Source organism: Diabrotica virgifera, chromosome 9 (genome assembly GCF_917563875.1).
Source record: "Diabrotica virgifera virgifera chromosome 9, PGI_DIABVI_V3a".
Taxonomy (NCBI): Eukaryota; Metazoa; Arthropoda; class Insecta; order Coleoptera; family Chrysomelidae; genus Diabrotica; species Diabrotica virgifera.
Window position 1 is genome coordinate 125,406,535 of NC_065451.1, and position 18,851 is coordinate 125,425,385.

Sequence of the window (18,851 nt, forward strand, 5' to 3'; positions counted from 1 at the left end):
CTACCAATATCTAGGACCTGGAACTAAATTACAGAAACGTCTAGCACGAGGAGATCCTGGGATAAATCCATTAGATCGGGCTGCGAGAGATCACGATATAGCATACTCTCAAAGTAATTCCTTAAAAGATCGACATAAAGCAGATTGGGTGTTGGAAAATAAAGCGTGGGAACGAGTTAAAGCAAAAGACGCATCTCTGGGCGAAAAAACCACTGCCTGGTTAACTACTACAGCGATGAAAGCCAAACGAAAACTAGGTATGGGTGTGAAACGTGGTAAAGGCGTTAGTTCATTTAAGCGACACGTGCTGCAACCAATTATCAGAAGATTGAAACGTACTCCTCCAGCACCAAATCTGCGTAAATCAGCCCTACTTGCACTTGCAGCAGCTAGAACGGCCGTTAAAAACGTAGGTGGGAAAAAAATGTGCGGGTTCCAAGAATTATTCCATTTGAACCAAAATCAGGTGGTATTTTACCTTTAATCCCTATCTTTGCAGGCTTATCAGCTCTCGGCTCTTTAGCGGGAGGTGCGAGTGCCATTGCCAAGACAGTAATCGACTCAAAGAATGCTCAAAAGAAACTAGAAGAAGATAAACGTCATAATAAAGCAATGGAACATCTAGGCAAAGGTTTATACCTACGAAAAAACGCTAAAGGTGGCTTTGGATTATACTTGAAGAAGCCAAAAAACTCCCGCTGAAGCTACCTAATAGACCTTTAACCAATGTGGACTTGAATAAATTTGCTAAACAATTAAAAATTTCATATTTTCGTGGAGTTTTTATGCGGGACAATTTACCTCAAGTCCCCCGTAAACACGAATGTGCTATTATTAATCTTGATATTTCCAAGAACCCTGGTACACATCGGGTAGCTTACCGAAAGATAAATAACAACATAGAATACTTTGATTCATATGGTTGCTTGAAGCCACCGCGGGAACTAGTATCATATTTGAGTGGTGGACGAATTTTCTATAATAACGACGCATACCAAACTTATAACCAAATTAACTGTGGACATTTATGCTTAAAGTTTCTCTACAATGGAACCATCTAACGACATCTTGAGGCGTGCCACATGCATTTTTATGGAAAATATAACGAGCGATGTTTGGTATAAACTACCACAAGATATTCGTCTCGCACTAGGAGATCATTTACCTTGCAAGAAAGATCATAATAAACATGAATGGGGTGATGTTTGCGGCAATATGAAATCTACATGTGTATTGTGTGGTGTCTATGAGAGCGGTATCTATGAGCAAAATGTAAATAAGACAAAACCATGTAACAGTATAATAAGAAAAATAAAGAAATTTTTAACATAATATATTGATATTTAACTTACTACACCCTATATGAAGTATCAGTCATGTCTCGATTGTTAACCTTGACAAGTACTACAAACGAATTTTCGTTTACTCCTCAAGTGCCTCTTGTACTTGATCCACTTCAGCAGTATTATGTAGCAGTGTTGGGATTTCATACATTTAATTCAATTCCAAACATCGATGGTGAAAAATTTTATTTCTATGAGCAAAATGATCGTAAAAAGTTGCGTCATATCGAAATTCCATCCGGATGTTATGAAATTACCGATATCGAAGCGTACATTCGAAGTGAATTACACACTAAATACAATTCAGTTCAGGAGTTCACTTTAAGACCGAACAACAATACGCTTAAATGTGAAATTTTCTGCCAAGAGCATACCGTTACTTTCGAGAAAGATGATAGTCTTGGTAAATTATTGGGTTTCTCCTCAAATAGAATATTGACGCCAGGTAAACTGCATTCTTCTGATCAACCTGTAAACATTATAAAAGTATCTAGTCTACTTTTTGAATGCAACATTACCGAAGGAGCCTTCTACGAGGACAGACCTGCGCACACTATTCTACATTTTCCACTTAGTGTTGATCCAGGGTTTGCTATTGATGAACGTCCTCATAACCCTATATACATACCAGTAAGCAGCAGCATACGTGAAATTACCAAAATTACCGTTAGTGTAGTCGATCAAGAATTAAGACCAGTCAACTTTAGAGGAGAGAAAAGTACTCTGCATTTGGATTTTAAGGAACGATAGATGGGTTTAGATATAAAACACAACTCTACACATCCATATCCATTAGTCTCACACGGATCCTGCATGGGACGTGACGTGTCTGCTGACAATAAAGTTTTTCTTGTTTCCATTGGATTACGGCTGAAAAATGCCAAAACGTCACTATATTCGACGTCAGGTTCATCAGCAGGAACCACATATTTTCGATCTTTACCAAAAACCCCGGTTCGACGATACTATTAGAAAAGAAGAATTTCGTACATATACACCTTACATCAAGTCATTTAATAATAGTGACGTTGTCGAGTTTATCATAAATCAATCAGATGCATTTTTTGCGATACACGACACACTTTTAGAAATTAAAGGAAGTATCAAGAAAGCTGGTAATGGAACTGTTTCTCTTGCACCGAATGCTGGATCCTTCTTGTTTGATACTTGTACCTACATCCAAAGTTCACATGACATGGAAATAGTTCGAGATCCAGGTGTAGTCAGCACTATTCGCAGTTTGTTGTGTTATACACCTGAAGATTCCAGATTTCTCAGTACTGCAGGGTGGAACTATCCGAATTATCCACATTTAACAGGGGACACCTTTAGTTTACTGATTCCAATCAAACATATTTTCAACATTTTCAACGATTACACTAAATTAACCTATGGTCGCCAAGTGTTTCGCTTTGTTCGAGCGCGTAATGATAGAGATTGCATTGTTGTCCAAGAACCTACTGGTTCCACGACAGTAACAACAGTATCATTAACCATCGCCAGCATGGAACTCAAAGTCAAACATGTCTTTCCCAATGATGATGTGAAAATCGAATTAATGACTCCGATTAAGAATAATACACCGATAACCATACCTTTCCGTAAATGGGAGCTCAATGAACTACCTTCACTTACGGCAGGATCTCGACGAGAGATATGGAGTGTAAAGACAACTTCAGCTGTTGAACGTCCACGCTACGTTATTGTAGCTTTTCAAACTTCTAAACGAAATGATATTCACGCTGATCCAACGTTATTTGATCACATTAGAATGTCCAGCGTACGAGTGGTTATTAATGGTGACTATTGGCCTAACGAGAGAATGCAATTGGATTTCGCAAAAAATGATTACGCTATAGCTCACTACAATTATACTGAATTCTTTTCCAGTTATGCTCGTTCGTTAACAAAACATCCCATCTTAGATTACTCTGCATTTAAAAGATATGCTTTGTTTGTTTTTGACTGTTCCAAGCAGTTCCAGCATACATCATTTAGATCGGGAACTGTTGATGTTAAGTTGGAAATTGAAGCAGATGAAGGTTTTCCAGCAGGTACTCGAGCTTACTGTTTAATTGTTCACGACAGCCTACTCGAATACTTTCCACTAACTGAAGTTTCAAAAATATAATTTAAATAGGACAATCTACAACTATGTCTTTCAGTATTGATCGCAACATCATGAGGATCGCATTAGTTGACATACAAGGATTCACCATAGATGGGTGGTTTGTACCCAAAGAGCTCACCATTGAAATTGGTCATAAACGATGCCATTACATATTTACGTCTCCACAACCGTTTGCTACATTGAGTAATAAAGATAAGAAGACTGTATCTTACTTGGAGAGACACCTGCACGGTCTTCGGTGTTCCAATGGGGATGTTGAATATTCAAAAATAAATGAAATACTAGAATCTAAGTTGTTGTATGCAGCTGATTACATCTACGTTCGCGGAGAACAAAAAGTGGAATTTTTACAAAAGAAATGCCACATTTTTGGAGTTTTTCCCACCATTATTGATGTTTGTAAATTTGATGATACACCCCTTGATACTGGAAACTTTATTCAGAATGCCAATCCTTGTCACACAACTGGACTATTTTCCTGCACCGAGAGAAATGTAGATCACCTCCGCCAATGGTTTTGTGAAAAAATATTACCTATGTAAATTAGGTTTTTTGAATAAAAGATTAAAAGTATTGTTTTAGTTTTATTTAAAAAAAACACTGTCTTCCTTTTTTACATATTTATTTTAATGCAAGATGATTCGCATTTCCGACTTACAAAAAATTTTATAATGATATTAGCCGCTAGAAATACATTTATTACTAATATTATTGTTAACAGTATAATCGATGAACCATATTGGACGATGTCATCATCATTATTAGTTTTGCTCCATTTTGAATCACTTTCAGTGTTATTTGGGGATATTAACTTGATCTTGTAGAATGCTCCTCCCGACTTTGGTATCGTTTTGAAAAATACTGGAAGCTGACCATAATTCCCCACTTCATGATCCATTAGAGTCCATTCAGTTCGATTACAATCAGTTTTTACATCGTTAAAACATATCGCTATGTTCTTAACATTGTTTGGAACGTTTGTATAAAGAACATTGTTAGCAATAGCTGTGAGAATGATAAACGATGTCGTTAGTTGAGACATCTGGTTGGTTGAATTCTTTTTAATGGGTATTGTGTTTTTGGTAGTTTTCTTGTAGACAAATGAAACTCGGCAAATCGTTTTTCAAGTGTGATTCTATCTTCGTACCACTGTATATCCGCTTTTAATTTCTGTATTTGTTTGCACAACTCTTCTAATCTGCACTGTATGGAAGGCATTGATGAAATGAAGCACGTTTAACGTAAAGAATGAATATATATTAATTTTATTTATGTTTTTTAAATTTGCCTTAGTCCTAACCTGTACTTAATGATAAAATATAATATTCTAAAAACGTCAACTTTATTCTTGAAAATCATGTTGGTTAGCTTAGTACAGCAAAACAGCGTCCGGAAATTCCAATTGCATGTAAAATACATTCGTAGAGATAAAAATGGAAATATCGAAATAATTTGTTAGTTGCAGTAATTATCATATACAATATATTCGACCTCGGACATGCATCTATAATTACACATTATCCAGTTTATTCTTGAAAATCGTGTTGGTTCATGAATAATTATTATGTCATAGCAAATACTTAGTACAGTATGCGGCGGCGGAAATTCCAATTGCATGTGAAGATGTTAAAAATTATAGATAAAAATGTAATTCGCGAAAATAATGTGAAATGCAGTCGATGTTAATAATTATAGATAAAAATAGAAGTCGCGAAAATAATGTGTTAATAACAGTAATTTTCATTTGTATATAAATTATATATTCAACCTTGGAAAATACCCATTCTGCATGCGTTGAGGTATTTTGAATATAATTTTTAGTAATAAATAAATTCATCGTTTGTCTTGTAGATACTAATGGGGACTCCCTCGGACAATCCTATTTTGCATGCGTTGAGGTATATTTGAATAAAATTTTTAGTAATAAATAAATGCATCGTTTCTCTGTAAATTGCAAATAATTTTTATATCTAGTAGGTACTTGTAGAGGATCATATTCTCAGCAGAAATATTTTTAATTTTTTAATATATCGCCCATAATACACCTTTAATAACTTCTACTACTTCTAACTATACTCTTCATGTGTGTGTAAATTACTTTGGATAAAAAATGGCGAACGATATCTGAAACACAATGGTAAATAACATTATAAACGAAAGGTATATTTGCAAAAAGAAGAAGATTTGACACACTGTGAAAAAGAAGATTTGACAGTGGCAACTGCGACAAGATTTGACAGTTGCGGAAAAGAAGATTTTTGGTAGCTACATAATTTATAAAAATATTATGGAACAATGGCGGGTGACTAGGACTACTAGTGACGTCTAGCGGATAAAAGTTGAACTATGTCAGTAGATTCCTTCGACGACACGTCGGACATGCGGCAAAAATATTATGGAACAATGGCGGCTGATTAGTGACTACTAGTGACGTCTAGCGGATAAAAGTTGAACTATAAGTTAGTAGATTCCTTCCACGGAGCGTCGGGGCGTGTCACATCATCTGTCTCTCTCCCACACATTGATAAAACGCTCTCTCTCTAACACATTGATTTCCCTATGTGTCGCCATTTCGGCATTACTTATCTACTGATTGCTAATAGCTTGTAATATAAACTTAGAGTCTGAAATTATTGCCACATTAGTGCATGCTTGACCATTTTAATGCCTTTTCAGTGGCAAAGGACTTGGCAGTAAAAATGGAACAATAATTTGAGGTTCGGTACTTTTCAATATGATTTCTGCTTGAAACAAAAAATGCCGAACCTGTATTTAGCTCCGTTTTTGATCCATCTGTATTTTAAAATGTTTTTTTTTAGGAAGAGAACTGTGAAAAAGGTAGTTAATTTTGGGGATAATCCTCTAACAGAATCTCTACCAGGACCTTCAACCGAACTTCTGCCAAGACCTCCAACCGAACCTCTGTAAGGACCTTCAACCGAACCTCTGCCAGGATCCTCAAAACAAGACCAAGAAGTGAGTCAAATAAAGCAGAATGCTTCTCTTGCAAGTCCATCATATGCTTCTCTAGAAGGTTAAATTTATTTTTTAAGGCAACAGGTGGCTGATTTGACTGAAAAACTTGAAAAGCAAAATGCTTTTCTTCATGCTTCTCTTCTAAATCCATCAGCTGCTTCTCTGGAAGCTGAAGATTATTTTTTAAGGCAACAGGTGGCTGAATTAACTGAAAAACTTGAAAAGCAGTCTACAAGATTCAGTTATGAGCTAGTAAAAAAAGATGATGCTCATGTATTACTATACACAGGTATTTCCAACAATGAGTTGTACATGATTCTGTTTGATTTAATGGACAGCGTTAAATTAAGATATTATGCTGGATGGAATGTGAAAATTATTGGAATGGAATGTGTAGAGAACGGAATCAGGCTTGCCTCCCTAGCGCTTTTGTATATTTTAAAAATTTGCAGGATAATTTTGGATTGCACTGAAATTTATTGTGCAGTTCCAACAAGCATGGAAAAACAGAGATTGACATACAGCCCTTATAAACATCGTAACACATGGAAGATACTGGTGGGTGTTGCACCAAATGGTGTAGTCACCTTTGTTAGTTCAGCTTATCCAGGGTCTACATTTGATAAACAAATTGTTGAGGTGAGTAAAGTTTTAGATCAGATGGTACCTGGAGATCTGATAGTGGCAGATAAGGGTTTTCTGATTAAAGACTTGCTTCCTGCTGGAGTGTCTTTAAATATCCCACCATTTTTATCAACACCACAGTTCACAGAATCTCAAGTATATGAAACCCAGAAAATTGCAAAAGCTAGGATTCATGTCGAAAGGGCCATCAGGAGGATAAAGTGCTTTAACATTCTGCAGCAAATTCCATCCCATTATGTATCACAGATTTCAATAATTTTTCAACTGTGTGCAGCCCTCACAAACTTCCAATATCCCCTAATTAAAGAAGTTGAGGAGTATTATTGAAAGTATATACAGTGTCTGTTTTTAATTTTTTTTATTGGCTTTAGGATAAGACCATGCGGCCAGAAACAGAGTAAGTAGTACATAATACAAACAAAACAATTATACATAATATATAAACAAAACATAAATAAACATAATATATCGTATCTAAATTATCTAAATAGTAATCTAAGTTAAGGTTATCTAAGTCTGACCGACCTTTTTAAGAATAGATATATTAATCTTAATAAACATTTTGGGATAAGGACAGGGGTTACACTTTTCTCATCCAAGGGTTTTTCTTATCATTTTTTATTAATTATTGATTACCTACATACCCACACCACACGGTAAGGCAGGCATGTAGGAAATCAAAAGGAAAGACATTTAAGGTTACAAGCCTAATCTAGTCTTCTATAACTTAATTTTACAGTCAAATAGAAAAAACAAAATAAAATCAAAAATACGTTTATCACTCTGAGCCAAAAGATACATAACATTATAGGGACCGTAAACGTTTAAACTTCTTAAATTTTTTGTAAGAATGTCCGACTGATGTGTGTACTTCTTACAATTAAAAAATATATGATCTAAGTCTGCCGTTTCATTGCAAATATCACAAAAATTGTTATCAATTATTTTTATTTTGTATAAATGTGCAGGATAACAAGCAAGTCCAAACTTCATCCGAGATATGGTTGTTATGGAACTTCCCGAATAGTCGTAATTTTTAAACCAGTAATTTTTTCGAATATCGGGTTCTAGCAATGTATATCTTGTGCCTTTTGTCAAAATGAAATGTTTGTATTGTTTAGACCATTTTTTAATTATCCTTAGCAATATTTATTCTCTCATCTAATGTTAATAAGGGTGTAACATCTTCTCCAACTGTATGCTTTCTTTAGCTGCTTTATCAACTTGTTCATTGAATGTGATACCTGAGTGTGCTTTTACCCACACAAAAATAAGTTTTCTAGTTTTTTGCATTTGAGAGAGCAAAGTTTTTATTTTGGCTATGTAAGGATGACTATATGCGGAGTTGATTTGTAAACTATTTAACACCGAAAGTGAATCAGAAAAAATTATGGAGTATGAAATGTTATTTTCCATTATAAATTCTATAGCTTTCAAAATAGCAGACGCTTCTGCTGTAAAAATGCATGTTTTTCTACTTAATTTAAATCTGCGTTGTACTTGCAGTGAGACAATAAACGCCGCACCTGTACCATAAGAATCTTTTGATGCATCTTTTTATTGTAAATAGCAGTATACATTTGATATTTGTTTAATATCTGATTGATTATTTCATTATTAAGATATCTTAATTCAGAATATCCAGGTATAATTACCTGAATGTTCAACAATAAAACATCGAAGCTGACTTTAACTGTTGTAGGGGTGAAGTCTATTGTGTTTCTAAATCCTTCACATAAAGGAGGTGAGTTTCTATTAGTCCAGTATGATACTGTACGGTCCTGAATATTTAGGGTAGAAATCTTTTGAGTAAGTGATGAATTTTTGACTTTGCGCTTGATTATCATTTTTTCTGCCAATAATTGCCTTCTCAGCTCTAACGGAGGTTCCACAGTTTCTACTCTTAACGGTTCAATTGGAGTTGATTTCATTGCACCAATGCAGAGTCGCAAAGCTTTGTTTTGTAAAGTATCTAATTTTTTTAGTAAGTTATTAATAGCACTGCCATATAGGAAGCTGCCATAATCTATAATGGACCTTATATATGATTTATAAAAAGTCAAGGTTGTTTGGGGATCCGCCCCCCACCATGTCCTCATAATACATTTCAAGAAGTTTAATCCCTTACTACATTTTTGTAAAATTTCTTCAATGTGTGCTTTAAATGTTAATTTTTTATCTAGAGTGATTCCGAGATATTTTATTTGGTTAACTAAAGAAAAATTAATATCATTCAGCTGTATGGTCGTACAATTTGGAATATTGTGTCGGGTAAAAATGACTACTTTTGATTTGTGCGGAGATAAATCAAAACCTAGATTACTTATATTCTGGATGAAAGGTGTAACTGCTGTATTCAAACTTTGTAAACTTTTATCATAACTTCTTGCATGTGTGTAAAAGACGAAATCGTCAGCGTATTGAATCATATTTGCATTAGGTGAAATATCGTGTAAATCATAGGTGTATATATTGAAAAGTAATGGTGATAAAACCGATCCTTGAAGTAAACCCTTTGTTACCAAACGATATTCAAAAATGTTTTTAATTTTGTGGTGCATTTTATTGCACTTAACTATATTATGCACTACATATTGGACTCTTGTATTTCCGCAATTTAATTTCTTTATTTACACTCCATCTTTGCCCATGCATGAAATTATTAATGTATTTTAACTCAGATAAATAAATTGTAGCCATAATATATTTATTCAAGGATCTACCTACTCATGTGTGAAGACTGTAAAAAGTCTGATATCACATTAAAACAATTAGAGACATTTATTTAAACAATGAAGGCCCGATTGTACATTTCGAATGTTGGTATTTGTCTTCTATGTCGTAACCACGAGATACTAATCCAATAATTCATTCTCTTCCCGTAGATAACTGTTTATAGCCATGATATCAAAATCACCCAAAAATTTTAATATTTGTCATATTTTAGGGAACTAGTTAGGGCATTTAAATAATTCATAATGTAAATTAGTTTGTATATTAAAGTGATATACAATGTATAAAAGTATTGTAAGAACATAATTAATTTTAGATTTATTAATAAATTATGTACGTTTAATTATACATTAGAAAAATTTTGTTGTATTATTGTCTACTTCTCTTGCTCCTCTATTATAAGACAGTTTCATTTTCTACAATTGCTACAAAATGACCCACAACTTGCAAAAATCAGTCTGTTGCATAAAACCTTAAGGCAACAAAAACCATGTTCTCAGAAGATATAGTTTGGTTCCCGACATCAAATTGATGGCCGAAATGATCTACCTTTAAAATCTATGCTATTTCTATATGTTGATGATACAGGACTCTTGTAAGCTGAAAAAGATCCCAAACAGCTAAAATATGCTGTAGAAAAAGATTTCACAGATTTAGATGAATGGCTCAGTACCATAAGCTCTCACTTAATATGACAAGTGTGTAACGGTCACGTTACGAAATTAGCTTTAATTATTTTTATAATTATTTTCCCTCGGTCTCTCATTTAAATTCTCTAATTTCTCGTATAGGACTACTATACGTCACACCTCTATGACGTCACACCTCGGTGATGGAACGTACTATATACGCCACCTATCGAGAATTATTTCGTGTTCTGAGAGAATTTGACGTTTACCTTGGCGGAGAAACGCCTCTCGTTCTTTACTTGACTGTTGGCTGTGTCGAATAGGTACCATAAAATGGCGGATGATTTCATCCAACGTATTTTATAACATCAAGCAGTGTTAATTGAGGTGAAAAGTTACCACAAATGGTTTTATGCAGTAGGGAGACATGGGGGTAAAACAACCCCTCTTGGAATCAGAATAGAAATCACCGGTAATAAAATCTTTTTATAATAATTTTTTTGTTAGTTTTTTATTGGAATATTAGTTTCATTGTTAAATTTCCTTAGTGAAGCCATTAGGTGAAGTTATATAGATTATTTCGATTATTTAATATCCATATTCAAGTAAAATTATATATTAATAGATTTTGGTTAGACATAACCAAACATATGCAATTCTCAATTAATATTGGCAATGATTATCATTTCTCTGTAAGTTTTAAATTTATTGAACATCCAATATTTTATAAATTCAATATAGTTTTACAGATATTCTCTAAGATAAATCATATTTTATATTCCCATTTCAAATTCAATGTCAGTTGTGTATGTCTTCACACTCAAAAATAGTTCAAGGTTACTTGAGATTGGTTTTTGTTCCATTTTTAATGGTCGGTTTTTCTATACTATTGCTTCTAAAAAGTTTCCTCATTTATTTCTTTCTTCCCTTTACTTTTTGCTCATGTTTATATGGGAGATAAAACTGGGAATGTTTTTTTAGCCATTTGGGAGAAACCATAAGATGAAGTCGTAGCCCCTTCTTTGGCCACCTAGGGAAACCACCACAGCCACAGTAAAGTCACCAGTGGGAGTATGTCATTTGGGAAACACTTGGGGCGTTCCTGCTCCTGATTTTCATTCTACACCTGGACATATAGGAGGTACCGTTTCGTACCACCCAGGTGTTCATTTTGGATTGCAGCATCGGACTTTACCTTGAAGTCTTTGGATGAAGGTATTGGTTTGGGAACATTTAGTGATGTGTTTTAGTAACTATTGGTTTTTTTTTTACATTTCAGACTCTCGGTTTAATGCACTATGTTAATTAATTTTTTTTCCAGATTTAGTTTACCTCTGGTTTTTTTTTAATATGACATATTTGTATACTATTGTATTAGGTTCCCAAACTTATGGTTAGTTACTTGTGTACACAAGGTAATAAGCCTAGAGAAAATTAGGTTTTTAATACTTTATTATTGCTTTGACATTGGTTTATGTAATTCGGGTAAATTTATTTTGTAATATTACTTGCTTGTTTCCCAAATATTTTATTGTTATTCGCTTTATTCCATTTGTTCGGTTAATTTAGGTCATCGTCGGTATTTATCTCAACTTCATTTCTATTCATTCATGGTATACTTAACTGACTTACTTCATTATTGTATTTTCCCTTAGTGAGGCTTGGGCCTATTTATTTGTATTATTTTGATCTTTGTCGGTTTCATTTAGTTGTACGTAGCAAGCGTACTATAACCATTTGGTAGAGGACTCATGTGAGTGTACCCTATATGTAAGCAAGAGGTATCTAATTTTGTAAAAGATAACATTAGTGTTGTTGTATTGTATAATATCATCTTTAAAATATAACATATGTCATTTTAGAGTCACATTATATTTAATTTATCTAACTCAGAGTTTGTTAAAAATCTGGTAGTTAATTTTAATAAATGTTTATTTATTTTGTATATCATGAATTTTATTATTCCTTTATGTTCATTATTACAGGTTTGATATATTTAATATTTGACAGCAGTATAAGATACCTGGGAGAATGATCGAAGATCATTTTCATGGCGCCCATGATTTGTTAGATTTATTTATCTTGTTCGTCTTTAGAAATTATTCATCTTCATTCCTCTTCAGTACATTATTCTTATTTTATTAGTTCACCTTTTAGTTATCATTACTATCTACATAGAGCTACTGTTCTTCGACAGGCATGCAAACGAGCCGTATCCATCCTTGAGTGTCAAGTTGTTCTCTTGTACCTCTTACTAGCCAACTTTATTCAGTTTGCCTCTGTCTCTTCACTTCTATCCCTTTCAATATCCCCTTCTCTTTACTTCTACATCCTTCCACTTTCCTTTCTTCAGTACTACTGCACTTTAGTAGTATTTTTCTTACTTCGGCTTCAACGCTGAAGCCCCTTCATTTTTATTTTCATAATAGCCCCAACTATTTAGTTACTAGTCTTTTTTTTTTCCTTACTTCTGTTGGAGTATATCTTTCTTTTTACTTTCACTCCAACAGAAGTTTTCTTATTTTTGTTACAAGTGTAGTTATAGTAGTAGTAGAAGCACACAGAGACAGTTAAACTTTGGGAAATTCATTAAAAAAATGTTACCAAAAATACATGGATAATCCTTAATGTTTGTTTAACACAGCTTATATACAATACCATACTTAAAAGTGGAATCACATAATATGGCAGTGAAGTTTAGCCACTGAAACAAAGAACGGAGAAAATGTTACTAGTAACAGAAATGGACTTCTGGAGAAGAGCAGCAGGCAAATCAAGAAGAGAGCGGATACCAAAATGAGAGAATACGAGAAATGATGTAAGTCACACATACAATAATTGATGACATAAGAACAAAACAGCTAGTATGGTACGGCCATGTACAGAGAATGACAGGATCCCTAAAGAGATTTTGGCATGGACAGCACAAGGAAGAAGAAAAAGAGGAAGGCCGAGAAGAAGCTAGTGGAAGGGAATTAAAAATCGAGGAAAGAGAAATCCCTCCAGGTCTATTGTTAAACAGAGAAGAATGGCGGTTAGGAGTCAGAGAACGCTGTAAACCGACAGTAGTACTCAAAAAATAGCTCCAGGACTGGGCATGCTTGAAAGAATTTCAGAATTTATAAGTATCCCACAGCGTAAAAAGGGCTAGGTACCACTCTTTAATAAATTCACACTTATCATATCTAACTATCGTTTGGGGAAATATAAATCAAAAGCAGCTTCACCCTGTCATGGTGTTACAGAACAAGGCTGTTAAATATGTATTTCAACTATCAAGACTTTATCCAACTGAGGACCTGTACTATCAGAGAGGAATTCTTAATATGCACATACATTTTGCAAGTTTGTATATTCATTTATAAAATTAAGCTTTCTCAAACACTTACAAATATTACTTTAAGACATATACAGTCGGAAAAATGAAAGAATACCCATGAACGAACATATAAAACACGCTGTATTTTCCTGTCACCGTGTCACACAAAAAATTGGCCAGCGCAAGTACGTGTAATAAATTATTGTTACATGTACTTGCACTGGACAATTTTCTTTGTGACACGGTGACAGGAAAATACAGCGTGATTTATATGTTAGTTCATGGGTATTCTTTCATTTTTTCTACTGTAGAAGATGTGCATGACAGTACCACCAGGTAGGGAGGTAATAGTTTTCGAATGGTACGAATGCGAACTACTGGTGCACAAAGAAGTATGTAGGTACTCAAGTGGTCTGATTTGGTATAATAAGTTACCCACAAATATCAGAGACTGTAGGCAAGAATAATTTAAAACTGAATTAAAAGAGTTACTTCTTCCTAACTACTATAAAAATAGATACAGCCGGAAAAATGAAAGAATACCCATGAACGAACATATAAAACACGCTGTATTTTCCTGTCACCGTGTCACACAAAAAATTGGCCAGCGCAAGTACATGTAATAATTATTATTACAGTCGGAAAAATGAAAGAATACCCATGAACGAACATATAAAACACGCTGTATTTTCCTGTCACCGTGTCACAAAGAAAATTGCCCAGCGCAAATACATGTAATAATAATTATTACATGTACTTGAGCTGGCCAATTTTTTGTATGACACGGTGACAGGAAAATACAGCGTGTTTTATATGTTCGTTCATGGGTATTCTTTCATTTTTCCTACTGTACATGTAGTTGCACTGGACAATTTTCTTTGTGACACGGTGACAGGAAAATACAGCGTGTTTTATATGTTCGTTCATGGGTATTTTTTCATTTTTCTGACTGTAGCTTTAATTTAATACAATTCTTTAATGATTATGTAAAAAAATTTAGCGTACAGTGTAAAATAGTCTAAATTTTATCTTTGTTATGTAATCAGTTAATAATATAATTATGTTTAATATGTTACCACAAAACCAGCATAGCTACGGCTCATGGTTTTTAATGTATTTCTTTGTATGTACCTACCTTTATTGATGTATTTTAATAAATGGAATAATAAGAAAACTGGGTTGAAAAGTATTTATTAATTATCTAATAACATTGGAAAATAATGTTGAAAATAGAAATTTTCCAAAAGCTGCAGATTTTCTTTCCATGATTCGTCATACTCTATGACTGTTACAATGTTATCTTTCAACGTAAATATACAGAGGTAGCATTTTTTTCTGTTTAAAATGTGTAAAGCACCTTGGATTTGGTGGTAATAATGGTGATTTTTGTTTACCCTTAAATTCCCGACATCATCATAAAATATAATATATTTATTATTGTTTCTTAATTTTTCCGACAACTGATCGTTTCTAAAGGAATATGGACATTTTATCTCTAGTGTGGCTTCTTCTTCATCTATTAATCCATCAGGACTAGCTCCTAGAAGTCCCGACCTTGAAAGCCATATTCCAGTGGGGCGGATATTTAATTGGTAGTCCTGTTTCAAACAGTCTACAGCATCTTTTTCGTGAGTTCTGCCCCACTGGATAGCTTTAATGCCATCCAAATTGTATTCACCTTAAAACATAATAAATATTTGCTTGTCAAAATAAACGAAAGTAAAAAAAAAAGAAAATAAAAATGTTTTTATTCAGTTGCAATGCGAAGCCAAAACTGTCTTAATTTTTACTTAGGTAGTTGAGACAGCTCAACCAGCACTCTCATCGACGATTTCGCCTCTTATTAGAGGCTCACCAAAGAATGCATAGGTTGCTTACCTCGGATCCAAGTTTAAATTACCCAGTCTACCGCATTGCAACTAACATGATGGTAGTAGGTGCCTAGCTGCATCTGCTACATATAAGTCAAAGCTTTCAACTTAATAAAATATTTAAAATAATATCAAATTGAAAACTTAAGTTTTGATAAGTTCAAGTTGATAACTTTTCAATTTGATATTATCTTAAATATTTTCGAATATTTTAATAAGTTGAAAGCTTTGACTTGAAAAAAAAAAGAACTTAATGTTGAAATAAGCCACAATTTAACTAAAAAAATGATTTTATTCAAGTTTCGACATCCACATCGGATGTCGTTGTCAAAATACAAAATATTAATAAATTAAACAAAAATGTTGCTTAGTAAAAAATTCTTCTAATAATTTAATTTAATCTGACTCATTTATGTCAGCAATTTAGAAATATATTATACATTTTATAGTAGAAGACTTTAAAATTATATTGCCAATATTTATGAGTTGCATTCCTGGGACGACTTTACTGAAAGATAGTTCACTCGATTACATGAAATCAACCCCAACCCAAGAATATCCGTCACAAAAAAATCATAGCATGTGATCTGTCTTTAAAAAGACAACCACGTGCAACAGTGACAGTAAAATATACTATAGAATATCTAACACGAGAATTTTACTGTCACCGTTGCATGTGGTTGTCTTTTTAAAGACATGCTATGATTTTTTTGTGATGGATATTCTTGGTTTGGGGTTGATTTCATGTAATAGAATGAACTATCTTTCAGTAGTCGTCCCAGGAACGCAACTTATAAATATTGGCAATATCATGTTAAAGTCTTCTACAGTCCATCTAATTTACTTACCGTTGCACGTCATTATTTACGTTAGAGATCTAAGTTGACATTGTTGCCCAATTACAAAAAATTCTTGAATTCATTTTAAATCAAATACATCACACAATTTTTGCGGGAGAGGATTATACAGCAAAATAAATTAATATTCAATGTAAATAAATAAAAACTTTAGAAATAGAAAACAGGAATTAAGTTATAATCTTACGTTAAAGTATATAATAAAAACAGTAAATATAATGAAACAAATACTTATAGTAAAGAATATAAACAAATATGAAGTGTCATCACCGCAACTGTCAAGTAAATGTTACCAATTTATGCCAAAATATCACCTTCGTTCGATTATAGTTACAGTTTATTCCGAACAAATGTGCTTCATAAAAACGCTTTATAATCCATTTATACAAATTAAATGAAACATATTATTGTGTATTTCTTTAAGTTAACATTAATAGAAATCTTATATGCCTAGTGGCTGTAACGCCAGTGTACTCGACAAAATGATTCTAAAAAAGAACACACCTACCGCCTAAATATTTCGTGTTGGTATCATGTGACGTCTCGAGCTATAGCGCGGATGACATGCAACGGTAAGTAAATTAGATTGAATATACTTTATAATGTATCATGTCTGTATTGCTGATATAAATGAGTCAGATTAAATTATTAGAAGAATTTTTTACTAAGCAACAACATTTTTGTTTAATTTATTAATATTTTGTATTTTGATAATGACATCCAATGTGGACGTCAAAACATTAATAAAATAATTTTTTAGTTAAATTGTGGCTTATTTCCCATTTAGAATAGTTAATTAAAAGAACTTCAGAGGAATAGCACAGTTTTTATAAATTTATGACTCACCTAAAAGTGTCTTAAACAAACTCGATGGAAATTTGTTTTTTAAGCCAGCTGAAATAACAGCACCAAAGTTGCTACTGGTCAATCTAAATTTTCTGGCTATGTACCAATTTTCATTGGACACCTGACCAGTAGTGGAGGCAGCGATGTCCTTTATTAACTGGTCATCAATGGCACACCTTTCTTTTAATGTTGATATTTTATCTGTGGCCTCCAGAAAATAATCAGACGAAATAATGTCCTGGATTGCAGGGAAATATTTGTTCGAGAATATATTGCCCCTTTTTTCACAAACCAAGTGTATCCAACAGTATGCCCAAAGCAGTTTAGCCTTTCCTTCGCTGTGTTAGCAGCTTCTTCTGGTAGCTCTTCTTCCATGGCAGATATAAATGGCTTTGGATTAAGCTCCTCAGCAGATTGAGGTAATGGCCCAACCTTTGGTTTTGGTGGCGCATTCCAAGAACAAGCTTTATCTGTCACAGATATATTATAACGTCCGAAAAGTGCCAATGCCACGATGTGATGGCATTTAATGCCTCTCGGACAAGCACAAGTGGCTGATGAAATGTCACCATTGTTGTCCAACTCTGCAATAAAATTATACCAAAATATAATTCCCTATTATGTTAACTAAACTATATGTTATCATACCTATAGATACCTTGTAGCTTTTGTTTTTCATACTGGCCAAAACTTCGCCCCTAATAATTTTGAAATCACGGTCGTATTCCATTTTCTTCACGTGACCAGATTCCAAGGCATTTTCACCTCTTTTTATTATTTTATTATCATTAATAAAACCACTGATTGTAGACAGCTTTATTACATGCTTCAAAGCCATGTTTCTTTTCAAAAACAAAAGATCTGAAAATAAACAAATAAAACATAACCTCAAAAATGTTTACGTTCTAATCATTGCATTAACCCATTAACGTCCAGTGATACCAAATGGTATCACAATAGTGACTTTCAAAAATGGCGTCTAGCGGTTACATCTAGGAAGGGATAAACGTTATTACCGGCGGGAGTGCGGCAGGTGGATCATCTAGTTGTAGTCAAGCCATTGCGACGAACAGTTTATACGTCTAACGCTTGTGGTCACGTGTTTTATTGGTTCGCATTCGTAAACTGTGGTAAAAATGGACATACGCTTCGAGTAAGTAAGAATATACATTTTTAGGGATCATATTTTCTATATTCACTTTAGTATTCGCTTAGTAAAAGTGTAAATATGTATTAATTGTATAAATCAGATATCTGAATAAATTTGGGGATATACAGGTCTATCAGATTGATGTTTGATACCATATGGTATCACTGGGCGTTTCCACTGCAATGTTTTTTCATTCCTTTCAGGAAAGGCTTTTCGCTATCTCAAGCTCTGGATATGGTTTGGGGAGACAGTAATTTATCAGAACAGGTAGATGAGATTTTTATTGAGCCTTCCGAGCCTAGTGTGGATACGGACGAAGATTCTGCAGACGAAGATGAGGGAGGCATGACA

General features: G+C 33.6%; 2 protein-coding genes across 2 annotated transcripts; one reads left to right on the forward strand and one right to left on the reverse strand.

Moving 5' to 3' along the window:
* Nucleotides 1-2,220: 2,220 nt before the first annotated feature.
* On the forward strand, nt 2,221-3,474 carry LOC126891322 (uncharacterized). The gene has a single exon (XM_050660499.1). The coding sequence runs from the start codon at nt 2,221-2,223 to the stop codon at nt 3,472-3,474; it is 1,254 nt and encodes a 417-aa protein (XP_050516456.1).
* Nucleotides 3,475-14,951: 11,477 nt separating this feature from the next.
* On the reverse strand, nt 14,952-18,188 carry LOC126891323 (uncharacterized). Its single transcript, XM_050660500.1, has 4 exons — nt 17,999-18,188; nt 17,742-17,934; nt 17,351-17,688; nt 14,952-15,454 (listed from the first exon to the last, which is right to left on the reverse strand). Exons 1-4 carry the CDS (start codon nt 18,186-18,188, stop codon nt 14,970-14,972), a joined length of 1,206 nt encoding a protein of 401 aa, XP_050516457.1. The 3' UTR covers nt 14,952-14,969.
* Between the last annotated feature and the right edge of the window lie 663 nt (nt 18,189-18,851).